A 21,480-nucleotide genomic window follows, 5' to 3' on the forward strand; every position below is an offset into this window, starting at 1 on the left:
ACGAATGAGTCGAAATTATTTTTTGTGGTAATCAACATTATGCCATAAATGCTGTCGATTGAGCTCAACTTGTATTGAACCCGGAATAATATTTTATTGTACTTAATTTGCTTTACTAAGTATATAATGAACTCTTTCTCAAACCCTAAACTTTACAATATAATATCAATAAGATTTTAATAAAATATTAACAATTTTATTCATGTAATTAACTTGTATAATTTTAGAGAGAAGGTATAAAAACAGCCCTGAATTGTTCCAGACTCGAAACAAGTGTATTTAATTGACTATATTACCGTCATATCTTTTTAATGTATTTTAAACGCTTACTAAAATTAAATATTTCTCGTGTGTGCTGTGTAAGGATGCAGCTATTCACTGTGGCATATGTGTGACCTCTCTTGTCTCTGCCTCCCACTGCTGGCGTCACGCTGGAGGAGGGCGAGATCTTTAAATATGAACAAACGAGGCTCACGAGCGCTGGATTTTACGCACAACGTGGAGACTTTTACAACTGGACGGCGAGAGTTTATGAGCCTGTTGCGTTATGACTGCTGGGGTGACTGAATGTGTCCTAGTCAGTTTAATGGCTCTGGTTCCAGATAAACAGAAAAAGTGAAGTCAAAGTCTCGCTGTGAGTGAATGTATCCTTGTTTTGACGCATCCAGAGAGGCTGGACTTGCGCGCGTTTTGAAAGTCTTTCCGAAGCCTGTACGCACTTAAACTGAGACACAAGGAGACATAAGACTTCTTGCAGAAGAGGACAGTGAAAATGAGCGACAAAAACAAGTGAGTACCTTTATTCGCCTCATATTTTGGAGTTAAATCGACCCTGCTTCTGCTCACAATAGTGAGTTGAGTGGAAAAATCCCTCCCATAATGAATCCGTCCTGCTTCTTCACCAAAAAGTAAAGGTGTAATTCTACTCTTCAGGACAGAGAAAGAGATCTGCGCGGTATGTCTGCGGTTAGGACTTCACATTTCAGTGACGGAAGTTATTATCTATTAAACATCGCAAATTCTGCATTTGCATGTGTTTGACAGCTCATAACAGCAATACAGCACCATAACTGTTAAACAGTTCAAGCATTTGCCATCCTCTACCAGTGTAATGGGTTTCCACGATAATACCATGTTTTTTGGGCATGTAACATGTATTCTTTGAAGTACCTTGGAGTAATATGTAAAGCCAGTGGCATATGAATATAATAATTATTATGCTATGGTAATACCAAGTTTTTTGGGCATGCACCTTGATAATACCATATTTGTTGGGCATGTACATTGATAATACCATGCTTTTTTGGGTATGCACCATGATAATATCATGTTTGGTGGGCATGTACTATGGTAATACCATGTTTTGAAGTATGTACCATGATAATACCATGGTTTTTGGTCATCTACCATGATAATACAATGCTTTTTTGGACATGTACCATGGTAATATCATGTTTTTTGCACATGTACCATGATAATACCATGTTTTTTGGGCATGTACCATGGTAATACCATGGTATTCTTTGAAGTACCTTGGAGTAATATGTAAAGCCAGTGGTATATGAATATAATAATTATTATACAATGGTAATACCAAGTTTTTTGGGCATGTACCATGATAATACCATGTTTTCTGGGCATGCACCATGAAAATACCAAGTGTTTTGGGCTTTATCATGATAATACCATGTATTTTGTGCATGTACCATGGTAATACCATGTTTCTGGGCATGCACCATGATAATACCATGTTTTTTGGGCATGTACCATGGTAATACCATGTTTCTGGGCATGTACCATGATAATACCATGTTTCTGGGCATGCACTATGATAATACTATGTTTTTTGGGCATGTACCATGGTAATACCATGGTATTCTTTGAAGTACCTTGTGGAGTAATATGTAAAGACAGTGGAATATGAATATAATAATTATTGTACAATAGTAATACCAAGTTTTTGGGCATGTACCATGATGATAGTACCATGTTTTGGGGCATGTACCATGATAATACCATGTTTTTTGGGCATGTATCATGATAATACAAAGTTTTTGTGGGCATGTGCCATGATAATACCATGTTTTTTGGGCATGCACCATGGTAATACTATGTTTTGTGGGCTTTATCGTGATAGTACCATGTTTTTTGGACATACTGTGCAGTCAGACCCCTTCATTTTTTTCACATTTTGTTATGTTGCAGCCTTATGCTAAAATGCTTTTAAAAAATAACATCAGTCTACACTCCATACCCCATAATGACAAAGCAAAATTCAGATTTTTGATAACTGCAAATTTATTAAAAATAAAAAACTGAATTATCACATTGACACTTAAAATTTAGCTCAGGTGCATCCAGTTTCTCTGGATCATCTTTGAGATGTTTCTACACTTTGTCCACCGGTGGCAAATTAAATTTATTGGACATGATTTGGAAAGTCACACACCTGTCTATATAAGGTCTCACAGCTGAAAATGCATATCAGAGCAAAAATCAAACCATGAGGTCAAAGGAACTTCCTGCAGAGCTCAGAGATAGGATTGTGTCGAGGAACAGATCTGGGGAAGGCTACAAAAATGTTTGGCTGCATTGAAGGTTCCCAAGAGCACAGAGGCCTCCATTATTCTTAAATGGAAGAAGTTTGAAACAACCAGGACTCTTCCTAGAGCTGGCCATCCGGCCAAACTGAGCAATCGGGGTGTGGGGGTGTTTTTCAGCAGCAAGGACTGGTGGACTGGTCAGGGTTGAAGGAAAGCTGAATGCAGCAAAATAAAGAGATATCCTTAAGGAAAACCTGGTCCAGAGCACTCAGGATCTCAGACTGGGCCTCAAGGTTCACCTTCTAACAGGACAATAACCCTAAGCACACAACCAAGACAACAGAAGAGTGGCTTAGGGACAACTCTGTGAATGTCCTTGAGAGGCCCAGCCTGAGCCGGGACTTAAACCCAATCGAACATCTCTGGAAAGACCTAAAAATGGCTGTCCACCGATGGTTCCCATCCACCCTGACAGAGCTTGAGAGGATCTGCAGAGAAGAATGGCAGAAAATCCCTGAATCCAGGTGTGCAAAGCTTGTCGTATCATACACTAAAAGACTCGGGGCTGTAATCGCTGCCAAAGGTGCTTCAACTAAGTAACTGAGTTAAGGGTCTGAATACTTATCAATTTCAGTTTTTTCTTTTTAATACATTTGTAAAGTTATCAAAAATCTGTTTTTTGCTTTCTCATTATGGGGTATGGAGTGTAGATTGATGTGAATTTTTTTTAAATTTTTTTTAATTTAAAGCATTTTAGCATAAAACTGCAGCATAACAAAATATGAAAAAACTAAGGGGTCTGAATACTTTCTGAATGCACTGTAACACACATGAACAGCTTCTCAGCTGGGCTCTCTCACCTGACTGCCACTGTCTCCTCTCCTTAAAAGCCCCATTCACTCCTCACTGAAACACAAGACAGGTGTTAAACACAGGTAGCAATCATTTTCCACTCATCTCCCCGATTCACTCTCCACAGCATGGCACTCGGCCATGCCCTCACCCACCGCCCGACTCGGGCCAGGGCATCGTCTGGTCTGCCACCGGTGGTCCTCTTTTGTCTGAGCGTCCTGCGTCACTCAATACAACAGATCATTTACAAAAGGAAAGTATTGATATGCGAGTACAACGTCTGGCTGGAGTCGTTGACTATCAATCGTTTTCACTTGATCAAAGGTGTATCTCAGGGTCTCGTCTCGCGTCTGCTCTAGAGGGAAATCCCCATCAGGGAAACCTCTAAGGGCTGGCGAAGCCAGGGCTTCGCCCTCCCTTGCGTCATCCTGACGCAGAACTGACACGGATGATATAGAGGCGCCCGGAACCCCCACGAGCCCGCGGAGCGGGGTGTGGGGGAATAAACCCCTCTCTCCGGGGAGCAGGGACGTGGACGGGGCGAGGTTGGGGAAGGGAAGAGACAGCAGGAGGAGAGAGAGAGAAAGCTTGGCCGTCTCCCGGACACGCCATCAAGTGGTCCTCAGGTCCAGATGTGGGGTGGTGGCACCAGACCCACTCCGCGGTCCTTTTGGGCAGCCGATCGACGAACTGTTCTGGCACCACCAAGTTGACGAGTCCCCTGGCATCGCAGTCCACCGCGACGCAACCCCATCCTGGAGCTGCTGAGCGAATACGAATGGGTAGCCGAATTCCCCGTAGGTTTCCCCATAGGTCAGCGCCCAAAAGCACTGCAGATGTTGCTTGGGGTTTCGACCAACCCGCTGTAGGATGGCCTTCTTCAGGTCCAGGTACTCCAGCAGGTTAGCCACCGGCAGTTGTTGAGCCGCAAGCTGTGTCTCCCGCAACAAAAGCGGCAGCAGGTGGACCGCCCACTGCCTAGGGCCAGCCTAACCCCGCAGCGGCCCGCTCGAGCAGCTCCACGATAGCTTCAGGGTCGTCCTGGGGACCCATTTTGGCCAGTGTGATTTGCAGTGGGGGTCCCGCGGCTGCCGGTCCTCTGCCTGGGTTTGCAGGAGCACCTCGAAACTTTGTTCCTGTTCCACTCGAAGCTTCAGGAGGGCCTGGTGCTGAGTCTTGATGACCTCCGCCAATGGTGAGGACTCCATGACGACTTATCTTCCTCAATCCTGGGTTTCGGCACCAGTGTAATAAGTTCAAAGGAATGAGGAAGCAGGAGACAGCGATTTCCACTCAGGAATGTCACTTTTTATTAAACAAAACCAAAAACTTGTTAGCTTAACAGCGCAATGGTGTAGCTTCAATTCAAACTCAAATAACTCAGGTAAGCACATGACATCGGCCAACACACACGAACAGCTTCTCAGCTGGGCTCTCTCTCCGACTGCCACTGTCTCCTCTCCTTAAAAGCCCCAATCGCTCCTCACTAAAACAGGTGTTAAGCACTAGTGGCAATCATTTTCCACTCATCTCCCTCGCTTTACTCTCCACAGCACGGTGCTCGGCCACACCCTCGCCTCCACAGTAACATGATAATACCATGTTTTTTGGGGGTATGTACCATGATAATACCATGTTTTTTTGGACATATACCATGGTAATACCATGGTAATCTTTGAAGTACGCTGGACTTCAATTTAAATACAGGTTTAAATGAATACAATAATTATTATACCATGGTAATACCAGGTTTTTTGGACATTTACCATAGTAATACAATGTTTTTAGGACATGTACCATGGTAGTACCATGGTTTTGGGTATCATCTCTGTAATTACAAACAACATGGTCAATCATTGGTCTAACTCATCGGTGGAAACCCTGCATATTGCCAAATCAAGAACAATATAGTCAAAATGTTTCTTTATTAAGATGGTCTTTTAAAGAACCAAAGAACCTTTATTTGTAAGAATGTACTGTAACAGAATGAAATATCTCAGGGGCTCAATAGGCAACACATGTGCGATGAGTTCATTCTCATGTTCCTGCCAAGCCACGCTGTTGTAAATCGCCCTCTTTACAGGTTCCCTGAAGCCGCGGCTTGAGCAGTCAAAGTAATCTTTTTCCAAGAAGCTCCTGTCAAAGCCAATTAGGTCTTTAGCGTCCAGGAGCAACGTGTGCTTCGCCTGGTGTTCCAGAAACAAATGGCTTGATATAACGCAAGCTGCAAAAGGGAGATTCAATCTCTTTTTAGTTCAGAGCAACTTGTGCTGTCATAGAAAGAACCAGCTGCCTTCAGGCATCCATTTTTTGGGTGGGTGGGGGTGGGGTTAAGAGGTGGGAATGTGAGTTGATAGATCACATCTTGACACTTGTGTGTCTTATTGCAGTGCAGAAGACATTGTGATTTTCAGCTTATATTTAGCACAAACTGTTTATTAAGTAAAATTTTAAGTACATTGATAGATTGCATATACAGTTATGGTACTTAGATATACCATTGCAATGAATGATGTATTATATACAGTACCATGATTTTTACATGGTACACTTCAAAGATACCATTGTACATGTCCAAAGACCATTGCGTTACATGGCACAGGTCCAAAAACATGGCAATACCATTGCACTTTGGTGTATGCCATGGTCTTAAAAGATTACCATTTTCACATACCATGATATTTATGTCGTACTTCATAGAATACTATGGTATTACCTTTCTTAAAAAGTGGTAGTACATTTCCAAAAAGCATAGTATTGCCATGGTACTGGACGAATACCATATTTATATACTCCATGGTATTTACATGGTACTACAGTGTACTTTAGGGAATACCATGGTACACAAAAATCATATTATCATGGTATCATGGCAAAAAAAAAAAAACATGGTACATTTTCAAGTGAAATTCGAAAACATTTGAATCAGACTTTTTTTTAAATCTAAAGCAGTGAAACAGATCAACCACACAATGAAGAATTAAAAAAAGCCAGAATTTCTTGAGCATCTCTCATTTTTCCTCATTCCTAACCTGTACTCACGCAGGCTTATCTACCTGTGCAGACGACAGGATTGCATAAGTGATATTTGTCTGATTAAGGGAAAATGCACAGTCATTTAAGAATGTCCTGTGTGTTTGTGGATTAAATGTTGACTCTGCCCTCAAATAACCTCTTCTTGTCTCCTTATATCTCTGTTTTTTTCCTTGAGAGTATAAGGTTGGTCATCTCGCTGGCCTGTACATGAGGGATTGAAGTGGCCATAAGGCTGCTGGGTTACTATAGACGGATTTGTGTTTCAGAAAGTTAACATTGATTTGATCTATGTGAACTTGAAGTGTGAATTCTAGAGTTATTGGCGTAGACTTGCTGGGTTAACACTCCTGCAATGAAAACTTAATTATCTAAAGGTAACATAGAATCAAAATGCACCTTAAATAGGGTCTTTAAATAGGGTTTTGCATGATTCATCAGTGCATATACAGTATTTCTAAAGTGTGAAAAGGTTGTCTGTGCAAAAAAACAACAACAAAAAACTTGCTTTGCATGTGAATGACTTCCCTTTTCAGAAAGGGAAGCTATTTACATAGGCATTGAGCTTGGAGTTTGGAATAGGGATGGATAAAAATATAGATTTTTTTTTCCGATTATTCGAGATTTTCGTTTGAATAATCCCACTATCGATTCTTAAAATCCCAAGATTGATCTTTTACTTTAAAGTTTACTTCAGTTTTAATGTGTTTTTTAGTATATCTGTTACGTTAATACCATTTGAATATCCTGGGCCCTGTTGTATTTTTTTTATTTTTTTTATTCGTAATGCACCATGTGAGAAGGTCCCCTGTATCTCTTATCTTATCTGCTTGGTGGTAACCATAGCAGTTTCAGTTAGGATCTCATTCGGAACAAAAGCTATTACAGAATAACATTTCCTATATGCATTATCTTATCTTAACTGCAGATAGGAAAAGAGTATTACAGAAGCATCTTAACTTGCCAGAAATCTTAAAGAAGTGTCCTAACTTTAGGATAACCCCACTGGCATCCTACACTCCTACATACACAAAAAATAACTTTCACTATCATCAGTTTCACTCAATCGTCCCATGTTCATATTACTGAAAAATTCACGTAACCAATGGAACTTGTGTCTTGTCAGGTTTACTTATTCCATTTGCATTGGGATAACATTATTTATTTATTTATTTTGGTTAACTGAAACTGGCAGAGGATTTCAAGTTCCCTGCATGCTTTGCATGGGACGCGAATACATTTTAAAATTAAGTCTTAATTTATGTGTCTTTTTTGCAAGATGAATATAAAGGGGGAGACTGGAGTTACCATCATGGTGAAGAGTGGAGCTAGAGCTTAGGTTGAGGACCAATACATTTTGAGTATTATATATATTTCTTTATCCATTGAGCAATTTCTGTGCTAGCCTCAGCATTGTGCCAGTATTGCTTCCCACCAGCATGCATTTAGCATGCTAACATTTCCTGTCACTAGCTGGCATATCACTAAAAGAGTTTCATTTTAGTTATTTTGACATAAGTATTTAAGTTGAAGTGACATGGTCATTTTAATTTAAAGGGGTCATGACATACTCTTTTTTTTTTTTTTTTTTTTTTACTAATTTTATCATCTTCCCTGAGGTCTACTGATAATTCACACCAAAACAGTCATTTATCAGAATGTTGATAATTATTGCGCCCTGTTTTTGGCCTAAGCACTTCCTTAAAACTTCAACGTAAACACCAGCTGTTGTGATTGGATAACATCATGCAGCCCCTCAAATACAACCATATTTCAAACTCAATCGGAGGAGAATGAACAAGCACCACAGCATTATAAAACTACATTTCAGGATTTACACATAACGCACAAAATGCTGCACAATGAAGACGCACACACATACAGTATCATCGTGCACTGAAGCTGAGAACACATCAAAACAAAGACATCCATCTAGTGCATGTTTACATACACCAACAATTAAAAATAGCGCAGATGTTCGAAAGAACAGTTTGTTGAGCAGTTTGTGCTCAAAAGAGCAAGAAGCAGCAGCTGAATGAAAGAGAATGGCGTCTTCTCTTCAGAGTTGTAACTTCACACTGCGCCTTTTAAACATACATTTACATTTGGTTTCCAATGGCAAATGAGATTTCATCAATCATTTTTATCTACTTACTTCACAACAGCTGTTTGCTTGGTAACAGACATAAGAGTTGACAATTCATCCTGAAGACCTTTATTAGCTGGTTCAAGTGAATAGGAAAGTGTAGCTCTCCATATATGGAATATACCTAAATGAATCTGAATTGAATCAAATCGTATTGAAATCGGAATCAAATCAAATTGGGAAATCTGTATCGATAGCCACCCCTAGTTTGGAAGTTTTTGCATTGGGATCTGTGCTAGATAATCAAAGTGTTGTATAGGAAGAGTTTCTTCATTTGTCATTTCTGTCAGAAGCAGTTGGAAGATACAGCATAAGCATCAGCTTTTATACCAGAAAGTTTCTTACTATAGAATACTGTTGAAAAGGTTTCTTTGATTGGCCAAGCTTGGTGTAATAATCATTTGTTTATATGCTGTGTTGTGTAAGGTGTTAAAGGAAGGAGATTTATTCCTAGTGATCCGTGCATCATGATCCCAACCGTCAGCATGCAACCACATGAGAGAGAGAGAGAGAGAGGAAGGAAGGGATGTAAACTGAATGGAGGAACAGAAAAAAGAAAAAATTATAGGAAGAGAAAACAAATTGAGGTATAGAAAGACAGCAGAGAGAAAATGTGCTGTGGAAAACAAAGAGCGCCTTGTACAAATGAAAAAAAAACAAAACAACTGAAGGACTGACAGGAGGTGCAGAAAAGAGATAAAATGTGGGATGGGGGAAATGGATGAAGATGAAAGGAGAAAATAGTTTAGAGACAGACAAGGAGAATGAGGAACCAGAAGAGAATGTAGTGTGGTTTTCGAGCAGGTACAGATAGTAAGGCAGCTGTCCCATCCTAAACTATTTGGTTGTGGCCAAACCTAAATGAGACCCAAACACCCATCACAACCCCTTAAAATACTGTCACCAGACCAGAACCTGTGCGTTTCTGTAAATTTTCTGCATTCTTGTCCTTGGCATGCTGCTATTTTTAAAAATGTTCTTGAAAGGTATATTTATAGTCTTCTAGGAATCTAGAATCGTCTTCTGAACCGTAAAGTCTGTCACTGTAATTCACTTTTCCCACTTATTTCAGGAGCTCCTCACTGGATTGCGAGAAATGTTTAAATACCCCGTCGAAAAGACCACCAAAATAAATTATATATATATATAGATAGATAGATAGATAGATAGATAGATATAATAAAGTTCTTAAATACATAATAAGAAGTTTGTAAGAAGATATCTATCCATAAACAGTTTAAGAAAAGATTTAGGAATATTTTGTATTCCCGAAAACACTTCTTAAAAAGACAGTTCACCCAAAAATGAAAATTCTCTCAACATTTACTCACCCTCATACCATTCCAGATTTGTATGACTTTCTTTTTTTTTTGTTGAACACAAATAAAGATTTTTAGAAGAAAATCTCCACTCTGTAGGTCCAATGGTGGTCAGAACTTTGAAGGTCCAAAAAGCGTATAAAGGCAGCATAAAAGTAATCCATATGACTCCAGTGGTTAAATCAATATCTTCAAAAGTAATATGATAGGTGTGGGTGAGAAACAGATCAATATTTACATCCTTTTTTACTATAAATCTCCACTTTCACTTTCACATTCTTCTTCTTTTGTTTTTGACCATTCGCATTCTTCATGCATATTGCCACCCACTGGGCAGGGAGCAGAATTTGTAGTAAAAAAGGACTTAAATATTTTTCTGTTTCTCACGCACACATGTTATATCACTTAAGAAGACATGGATTAGTTTTATTCTGCCTTTATTTGCTTTTTGGACCACGATTTACTTGCATTGTATGAACCTACAGAGCTGAGATATTCTTCTAAAAATCTTCTTTTGTGTTCTGTGGAAGAAAGAAAGTCATACACACCTGGGATGGCACGATAAGATAATTAACATTTTTGGGTGAATTATTCCTTTCTTAAGTTAAAAGTAGTAATAGTAGTTAATAATAATTTTTATTCTTAAGAATGTTTTGTGAATCCAGCCTCAGCTCTGGCCTCCATGACTGAACCCCATTTTACAGACTTTGAGGATGTGTTTCTGCCTTATTTAGCAAATGGGTAGGCAAAAATAATATTTGCTGTGGTCTCCCATTCACAGCTATATCAGTTAAACTTGCTATCATTTTCTTCTGCATTCCAAACCCGGATATGTGAAAAGGGTCCATTGTCATGTTGGTCCAGGCTAGTTTATGCTGGTTAGTTCTGGTCTGGTTCTGACCTAGATGGTGGACCAACTAGCCAACCTGCAGTTGTTGAAGCTAGATGACAGGTATGGTCTGCCTGGTTAAGGAAGTTTTGCAGCCTGATGGGGACACCAGCACACCAGCTTCTCATCCTACATTTACATTTTTTCATTTGGCAGACGCTTTTTTCCAAAGCAACTTACAAAAGAGGAATAATACATCATAAGCGATTCATCTTAAGGAGACAGCAGTACGAAAAGTGCTTCATTACATAGGTTCACTAGCATCAGAATAATAGTATCCAAGACAGATAAGAGTGCAACGAGAATATCTCTAATATTGTTTCTTTATTTATTTATGAGTGAATGGTTGTGCTCATAGAAAAGATGTGTTTTAGCCGATTTTTGAAGACAGAGAGTGAGTCTGCTTCACGGATGGAGTTGGGAAGTTCATTACACCAATGAGGTACAGTGAAACCAAAAGTCCGGGAAAGTGCCTCTTTGTGTTGGTACAACAAGGCGCCGCTCATTAGCCGACCACAGGCTTCTGGTGGGACTGTAGCTCTGCAGAAATGATTTTAGCAATGGCGTAGATTTGGTTTGAACATTGAGAGGGACCAAATGGGGGGAGGGGGTCATAATGTTTCATTACAACACATTACACAATGCATAATGACACTTCAAATCAATGCACAGATAAATTAAAAAAAGTATATTCAATGTAGGGATGGCATGTGTGAGTTTTTGACGGTTAGATTACTGTCTGAGCAAAAATCACGGTTAACCGGTTTTACAATTATATGCACATTTTCTTATTATGCAATAGCACTGATGCAAAAAAAATGCATATCATATAACAATTGTCTAAACGTCTAAGTGGACGTATTTCTGGGGGATATGTGGATGCTAAGGGAAGCCCTATAATAAGAAAAATGATAAATACACACACACACACAAAAGGAGGTAATAAGAGACGCTCCAATCTAGGGCATGACACCGTTTATGTGCATCCCGAGCTCAGTGATGTGCTTAAGTGTAAACAGAGTGCTTCAAAAGTGTGTAAATGTACGATTATTGTGGGTGCGCAACATGTAGTTCACGGCATTAAACAGTTTTTTCTTCTACATCAGTTTATTAAAGCAATCCGTTGTTCTGTCAGACACCCCATCATTAAGAATCGGCAACAGACTCTAAATACTGTCCACAACACCACACAAATAAACCTTTGGACTAAGAATAATAACGGGAATGTTACTTAGAGCAGGCAATTTAAGATCCGATCATGACTAAAATGGACATTTATTGTTGAATGCGGTGAATTTGTACCGAAGCAATGCTTTAAATAATGAGGACGATTTAAGACGCAACTTTTCAAAGTTTACTTGCTGATAGCATGCAAATGAACCACACGCTGTCAGCACGCTTTAAGCATTTCAAAAAGTGGCATCTTTAATTCATCACTTTAAAATCACCACAGCTAAAAATATTAAACTTTCTAGTTTGATGTTTGACGACTACTGGAGCACCCTGTCTCATTTGTAGAATGTGTCTTTCTAGGACATCTGTCTATTTGTTTTACATCCGTCGTCTTCAGTCAGTCATTTAAATGCTGCCAAACAGCCAATTTAAGTCACTTTTTTGATGGATATGAATTTGGTAGATCGAATCCTGTTATATTTTGGAATTCGTGTGTTTAAGCTTCAGTTTCACGTGAATTGAAAGTTCACATTCTGTTCGCGACACCTGGCCATTAAAGCACCACGTGCCACCGTCCGTAATCATAGCAACAGCTCAGTACCCACACAGAGTCTTCCCATTTAGGCTTACAAAATCTTACAAAAAACTCTTTTATATTATATATTATACATTTATACATTATATATAATATTTTTGCCATGTATACATAAAGCATTTCATGGATTTTAACGGTGGATTCTAAATTATTATGGTTAAATTAACTGTGATATTTTTAATCACGGTTAATAGTAAAACTTTATAATCCCATCATCCCTAATTCAATGCATACTCTTAAATATTTATACACTGTATCATATCAAACATTCAGAAAAAGAATTAGAATTCTAATGTTTTAGAAAAAATGCACCCTTTCAGAAAATTACAATTCTTACCTGCGCATCTGAAATATCTGTCTGCTTTCCTCACCATGATAAACAACTGATCATTTCTATGGACACCTTTAACATCTTCACTGACTCCACATATGACTTATGTGATATATTTCATGTTTTCTAAATTCATCCTAAAGTTTTGTGTGGGTTACAGACCTACAGACCAAAATTGCACCAATGTCTTGTGAGTTTTATTCCTGCAGGGGGCGCTTGACGCTTGAAAACCGAATCCTCCATTCATCCACATTTAAATCTGAGAACACTTTATGTTTGGAGACATTTTACACTGGTTAGTTATTTTTATTTATGAGAATCCACCTCAGCATTATATATAAAAGTATTTTTAAAAATCCTCATCCAGTAATAATAAATGACTGTTTATGTCATTTATGTTCATGCATCCTGGCCAGCACTGAGAAAAGTAACAGGGACCATGTGACACCACCGTCTAGTTGGGCGATACCAACTCATACAATGGAGGGGAGACTTCAGTTTTTTGTCTCAATATGACAGACTCACAGCCATGCAATTGCAAGTTATTGATAAAAACATATAAATAAGGGGGACAAATCACTCCCTTCACAGCATTGGGGGGGATGTGTGCCCCCCGTCTCTGCCAATTCTATGGCAGTGGATTTTAGGTACGCTGGAGCAGACCCAGTGACTGTTTTGTATGCCAGCATCAGAGCCTTGAATTTGATACGTGCATCAACCTGCAGCCAGTGAAGAGAGACAAGGAGTGGTGTAACATGCGCTCTCTTTGGTTCATTGAAGACCAGACATGCTGCTGCATTCTGGATCATTTGCAGGGGTCTAATTGCGCATGCAAGGAGGCCTGCAATGAGAGCATTACAGTAGTCCGGTCTAGTTATGACAAATTACTGAACAAGAAGTTGTTGGCATAATTCATGAAAACAACCACTTTTTAACTTAAGAATACACATTTTGTATGAAATTTGTTTTGCATTGCCCAAATTTTTTTAATCAGACCCAGCAGATAGAGCACACACAATATGAAGTGTACATGGAACAGCGTTCGCAATCTATTTTACCTCCATAATCTGCTGTATTTCCAAGTTAAACAGGACTTTGTCGACCGGGATGTGATTGGAGTGTGAAAAGTGAATGTTCAGTACCAAGAGGGGAGAGGTTAAAAAATAAGAGGTTTTGTTGATGTCAGCAGAAAAGGAAAGTTGTTTTAGAGGCGGAGCAGGTTAGTATATTTTGATAAGTGCTGTCAGTCGATGAAAATATTTAATCGCAATTAATCACATGATTTAGAAAGTGCTCAAATTTGACTCTATATATACTTATTTTCTGGTCAAAATGCATTTAGTTCCTTCTTCAAAAAGAAAAGAAAACGATATGTAGCAGTAATGTCTTATTAACATTTTCCAAACAAAGGATTCCACAGTATAAAGATAGAAATGCACTAAAATTGCACCAATTCAAGTAACAATAAACGTTTCCCAAAGTCTAAATGGGAGGTTGACTAATAGAAATTTCTAGTCACTGTAATTTGCATTTTCATTGCAGTGGGCATTAAATCTTAATCCCTCATCCTCCACAATATTAATAGTGGCTATTCACATTGCTACAGTAATCAAGAAGCCGCATTAACATGACTTGCCGCTTTGAACTCCACATGAAAAGAGCTTGAAGAGAATGTCTTGTTATGCTTATTGAACTGGCACTTTTCAAACAACCTCACACAGAGCTTAATAAAATGTCAGTTTAATGTAAAAAGTGGTAAATGCATTAATCGCGATTAAGAAAAATGAATGCGTTAACCATAAATTTATTGCATGCGTTAATGCATTAATTTCGACAGCTCTGATTTTGATGAAATATTCCGATAGGGCTAGCTGTCCCATCTTAGCGGGGATGAACTGTATTTTGCCTGTGTTTAGGTGAAAAAATGCTCATGTCCCCTCCCCTTTGCCTGTCGGATGGCGAAATGTATACATATTGAAGGCTTCGTGTCCTGTATTGAATCGAGAAAGATATAGCTGCAGGTAGAGCTCCAAAAAGGGGTAGGAGTTCCAAACTGCCCCTAACCCTTTCCCAAACTCTAACCGTGAGTGCATGACATGCCCCCTTTTGGAGAAACCCTGCTCCCTTCTGGTGTAACCCCACCCTCTTTTGGAGATCTCCGGCCTGCAGCTATACCTACTTGATTTAATCTGCAAAATGCTTAAGGGGGGTCAGTGAGCGCTCAAAATGCTCAAGCGCCCCAGCAGTCGATTGGCGAAAAGTTGGCAACCGTGGATTACAAAGACAAGCATTTTTATTTCTTTGAAATGTCATGAAACGTGTATTAAGAAAGTAAATAGGGTCAATTTTGATTTCATGTTTACTTCAGCACATCAGTAACTTTAGCAGATCTAATAAGATCAATGTTACAATGTCAACAATGTACCAGTCCACCCTTGTTTGACTTATTAAAGATGATATTGCTTTTAGTTTTGATGATATTGTTCAGGTCTGGCTGCAGAAAGACAAAGTCCATGTTTCAAAGACTCAGGTGCTGCTCAGGAATTTGGTTTTATCCTTCCATTCTGTCTTTTATTACTGTCTGTGTTCCAGCTCCACTGTTAGTCCTGTCAGTTGGAAAGATTAAGTGGATCTAGCTGCTCGGGATTTAAACAAATCTACACCATTCGCTATGACTGCTACACCATCTGCTACTCCAAATGCCTCCAACAGACGTTGCACTAAATGCTAGCTTAACACACCGGCTAAACTAACTGTAAGAACTGATATGGACAATCAGTGGCTGCTTGGAAGGGTGTAGGGTTCTTCCTAATAAGTGCGAGTTCATGTTTACTGCTAGCTAGCTGATAGTCACTCCCTAATGTTAGCCCAAAAGGTAAATGCACTATGACCTGGGCTATGTTTGGAATTGAATACTAGCTCACTCCAAAACTGTGCAGTATACTTCTTATTAAAAATAGTATGTGAACTATTTTTGTTGCAAACAGTGGTATGCTAAACTGTCGTCACGTGACCTCACTACGAGAAATCATCATGTGACATATAATTCAGAGAGTGGATTCCAGTTATGATGAATTTTGTGAACAACTGTACGAACCTTTGGCAGTCTCATCAAATAATGAGCTGAGAAGGAGATAAATTGTTAAAATATGTTGTTGATATGCAGTGCTGAGTAGATTACTTCTGAATTCTAATCTGAGTTATATTTAAAAAGGTACTTAAAATGTTTTTACTCTTGCAATTTTGGCATTATAAATGGCATCCTTGTGTGTGGTAACAGATCAGACAAGTAATATTTGTGCATCGACATCACAAAAAAACAAAAGGCGCATTTATGTACATTTTTGAATCCGAGTGCAAATGCAGTTCGCGAAACTATAGTTAACTTTACCGCACAATATTATCCAGAACTGCTGAAATTGTTTCATGTTAATTCGTTACACTGGATATGGATCAAGTTGAGCGCATACAGTTGTAGGATACGTATACGCACAGTAGGCCTTTTTTCCTGTTTTTACTACATATTTTTTTGCACATGGTATTTCAGTGCAAAAACCTGCATCTTATTCACTCACCACCCACAATCAGAGTGCAGCAAGGAGATGATACTTCTCAAGTATCCAATAAAGCCACTTCCCCACCTTAGGTGTCAGATTCCAAATAACCTTTGACCCCAGAAAACACTCACGTCTTACAGGGTCTGCAGCTGTCAGGCCAACACCTTGTTTCCTGATTGATCACTTCTATGAAACCTGACAGTTTCTGAGGTCACATGTGATATTGACAGAAGAAAATGTTCCTAGGCGCTATCAGTGTAAATGCCGGTATTTTTCCTTACTTGTTGGTTTGCGATTGTGTCTTCCGTCCTACCTTTGAATAGTAAAACAGTCAAGGACTGCTAGGAACTGGGATGTCAGTGAGTTAGTAATTACACACCTTTATTGCTCGTATTTACTTTAGCAACATGACATTCCTTTACCTGGGACTTGTGATTTTCCATATCATAAAACATTATAAACGAATCCTTGCTTGTTTTCGAGTGTATTCTAAACGATCAGTTGATTATACAGTTCGGTTTATAAGTCTGAGACTTTCTTATTTAATAGCAAATCTTTTAATTTCAAATGATATTATCAGCATAACAATTTAAGAGAAAAGTAAAATGTTGACATTTTTTAGAATTTCTTAGCATGTATTGTTCCTAAGAGTATATTGTAATAATGTAAAAAAATATACATATATTTTTATGTCAGTTTATTGTCATTACTGTAATGTATACAGACATTTTGTAATGATTCTCATTACTGCAATAATTATTTAATGTACGTAGTACTGTAAAAAATGATGATAATGTAATGTTTTTTATTTAAATCTGCAGTACAACAAATATAAGTATAAATATTTTACAATTTAAATAATACATCTTTTTTTCTGTAATTATAGTAATAAGAACAGGCATATTTTGCAATATGGTAATGAGAATTGGCTAGAAAATGTGCTTAATTGTCATGAATTGTCATAATGTGACAATGCAACAATGTTAAATATAATGGTAACACTTTCTATGAAGCCCATATTTATAAGGCATTGTAAAGACATTACAAATGCATTATACTGCATTCATAATGTCTCATAATACACATTATAATAAGTTATAACTTCTCATAAATAATTATAACTACAGTTATAATACATTATAAGACTTCCCCTATTCATAGTAATACTTTTGATTATAAAACAAGCAACATCCAATTTTAACGCAGCAGAAGTTAATAAAGTTAATCGTATAAGTGCTGTATAGTGTAAACGGTCAAAAGGCCTAAGACGTGATCATATTATAAGTGGTCCTGGCCTGCTTTAAGTAAAGTGACAAAAGCAATATCTTCTTATAAACAGCCATAACATAAACTTGTAACATACATACATTACAAGTCAAACTTACATAATGGAAGTTATTTTTAAAATAAGCATTCAAATAAGATGCACAAACATTTTTATTTTATTTTTAATTTCTTTTTACTTTCTCCCCAATTTGGAATGCCCAATTCCCAATGCGCTCTAAGTCCTCGTGGTGGCGTAGTGACTCAATCCGGGTGGCGGAGGACGAATCTCAGTTGCCTCCGTGTCTGAGACCGTCAGTCTGCGCATCTTATCACGTGGCTTGTTGAGCGCGTTACCGTGGAGACATAGCGCATGTGGATGCTTCACGCTATTCTCCGCAGCATCCATGCACAACTCACCATACTCCCCACTGAGAACGAACCACATTATAGTGACCACGAGGAGGTTACCCCATGTGACTCTACCCTCCCTAGCAACCGGGCCAATTTGGTTGCTTAGGATACCTGACTGGAGTCACTCAGCACACCCTGGATTCGAACTCGCGACTCCAGAGGTGGTAGTGAGCGTCTTTACTCGCTGAGCTACCCAGGCCCTCAGTTTCACAAATATTAAAGTTTATTGAATAGAGTCCAGTATAGAGTCAGTTTGATTTTTTGTATTCTTGGGTGTGTTTACACCCAATAATATTGGCTACCTGTGTGATCAAGATTACATATTTAGAGTTTCTGATATATTTTAACCTTGTAGCTTTACAAGTATTTTTCGTAATATTTCAAAATTTACATTGAATGTGTGTTATTTTGTAATCTGTGCATGTGTAATGTATATAACTTACAGCATTATTTGTCATTTTACTTAAAGCATACCTATAGGTATGCTTCAAGTAAAATGACAAATAATGATGTAAGTTATATACACACATATATATATATATATAAAAATTACATTATAACTTCTGCAGATAAAATTAAACATTGCTTGTGCTATATTGCATTATACCCTAAGGTATATCTGTGAATAGGTTATTATTATAATGTATTATAATTGTGCTTATGAGGAGTTTTATATTGTTTCCAATATAATTTCTTATTTTTTCCTTTTCCTTTTTTGGTGCAAATTTAACCCACACATGGTCTTGAGAGGTTTTGTGAGATTCACCCTTTTATCTCTCAACATACAGTATATTATCATTACATAATGAGCATCTGTTAATTACATCTCAATCTTTATTTCCTGTTTGTATTCCATTAGGGATAAATACACTTTTTTTGCTGCTTCAATATTATATATACATGTGCCACTCCAGCTTTATTGGGGTGTTTTAAGAATTATAATAAACTGAGAGATTATAGCGTATCTGGCCAGAGTGTAACATTAATCACAGAAGAAAACACAACACGCATGCAACCGGGTTACACAACCACCTGGCCTTTGCTTCTTATTTTAAAGAACAGAGGAAATTAGATCTATTCTACGTATTCCACTCTTCCACATAAGTGGGAATGGATTAAGTACACGTAAATGAAAAGATTGTGTAATGTAGTGGTGTAGAGAAATGGATATACGTGTTAGAGGGAGAAAGAATAGAGTAAAATATAGAATATATAAGCCTACTTATAAAGAATGCTGCTGTCATTAGACAGAGTTAAATAAATATTTACTATTAGGGTTGGGAGGGTTACTTTTGAAATGTATTCCACTACAGATTACAGAATACATGTTGTAAAATGTCATTTGTAATGTATTTCGTTAGATTACTCAAGGTCAGTAACGTATTCTAAATACTTTGGATTACTTCTTCAGCACTGGTAGATTTGTTCACTTGTTTTGACTATAAAAACTCTTCCAGTACAGTAAGACAAAATACACAAGAAAAACCTAAATATCTTATGCAGTGTTGTTTCTAAAACAAGATAAATCAAACTGATCTTGTTTTAAGGATATTTAGATATTTTTACAGGAAAACAATACAAAAAGTATCATCAAGAATAAGGTTTTTGCCCTAATATCAAAGGTTTTACTAGAGAAACAAAATAAGATCTAACATGGGTTTTCTTGATAAAAAAAAAAAAAAAAGGCCTGGCAACAGGTGCATTTAAAATGGCTAGAAATAGCATTTTATCTTAGCATAAAGCTAAATGATCACATGACAATTTACACAAGGTTTATTTCTTTTTCTTCTGCTCCAAACTTACTTCAAACTTACTTCTCTGTCTGCTCGTATGAATGTAACACATCATAAGAAAGTGTTTCACTGCTGTTCAAATGCACTTTGGATTGCATCATTTATATGCATAAATGTTTTCCATCTGAAAGGACTAAATATTAAATGAAACAAATGACAATAAAATGCAAAGTAATCTCTTCAGTAATCAAAATACTTTTTGAATGTAACTGTATTCTAAATACCAATGACTAAATTGTAACTGTAGTGGAATACAGTCACTAATATGTAGTATTTTAAATATGTAATCCTGTTACATGTATTCCGTTACTCCCCAAACTTGTTTACTATACACTATAAAAATTGTCAATCCACTAAAATGAAAAATTATGTTTAATATACTGCCTTACATTGTTTTACACCAACTTAAAAAGTGATGCCATAGTTACAACCTGCAGTATTAAAGGAATATTTTGGGTTCAGTACAAGTTAAGCTCAATTGACAGCATTTGTCATAATGTTGATTACCAAAAAAATTATTTTGACTCGTCCCTCCTTTTCTTTAAAAGAAAAATAAGAAGCAAAAATCGAGGTTACAGTGAGGCACTTACAATATAATAGTATAAAATCACTTACATTAATTCTTCTGCTAAATCTCATGTATTATTTGAGCTGTAAAGTTGTTTAAATCATCATGTTTACAGTCATTTTATGGTTGTAGGGTTTGTTTACATTACATCGTTATGCAGTGTTATGCAAAGTTGTAAAATTGGCTATAACTTTACACAGAGAAGGTTAATAAGTGATTTTATCACACTACAATCATGTTAACACACATTGTTTACATCTTGTGGCTATACCTTTGAAACAGTGAGTATTTTAACGTTTACGGATTGGCCCCATTCACTTCCATTGTAAGTGCCTCAGTGGAACCAAGAGTTTTGCTTTTTTTAAAGAAAAGGAGGGGCAAAATTAATTTTTGTGGTAATTAATATTGAGTCGATTGAGTTTAACTTGTATTGAACCAGGAATATTCCTTTAAGTTAATTTTGAATATTATTACCAATTCAGAAAATCGAGTTTTAATGAGAAAAACTAAGGTAGAAATAACAGAAATGTATTTTCTGTAATCCTCAGAGACCTATTGTTGCAGAATTGCAATGTATGTTTAAAGCAATTCAGTAACACCTAAGATGAGCGAATGGTGTCTGAAATATGATGACCAAAATCTAGAAATCTAGATTACCATTTTGCCTGTTATATTACTATATTATACTGTTTACACATGATTTTAAATTAAATCAGGTAGCATCACATTTTAATGTACAGAAAAGATGGATTACTGTTTAGTACCGGTTCCAATTATTAATAATAATAAGAAAAGTTCTCTGATACTGTATATTGTGCAATATACTATATATAGCCTATATGAAATACAATATACTATCCCTAATATACATAGAAGTGCAAATTTAGAGTCATCCCTGTGTCAGATTTGGATCCATGCAAAAATGATGCAACTAATCAGAATCTACAACTTTCTATGCAAGCACATAAGAGCGCATTGTTTATATCCGATTCTCAGTACAAGAC

At 37.3% G+C, this 21,480-nt stretch overlaps 1 protein-coding gene across 5 annotated transcripts in view; it reads left to right on the plus strand.

The window, feature by feature from the left end:
* Window positions 1–476: 476 nt before the first annotated feature.
* The window catches only part of slc4a4b (solute carrier family 4 member 4b), a 74,893-nt gene continuing 53,889 nt past the window's right edge, over window positions 477–21,480 (plus strand). For all 5 annotated transcript variants that reach the window (XM_051677615.1, XM_051677616.1, XM_051677613.1 and 2 more), the window contains exon 1: window positions 477–789. In XM_051677615.1, coding sequence (XP_051533575.1) covers window positions 773–789 — 17 coding nt within the window. In that variant the 5' untranslated portion in view covers window positions 477–772. The remainder of the gene's footprint in view (window positions 790–21,480) is intronic.

This window comes from Myxocyprinus asiaticus, chromosome 38 (genome assembly GCF_019703515.2).
Source record: "Myxocyprinus asiaticus isolate MX2 ecotype Aquarium Trade chromosome 38, UBuf_Myxa_2, whole genome shotgun sequence".
In the NCBI taxonomy this organism is placed as follows: domain Eukaryota; kingdom Metazoa; phylum Chordata; class Actinopteri; order Cypriniformes; family Catostomidae; genus Myxocyprinus; species Myxocyprinus asiaticus.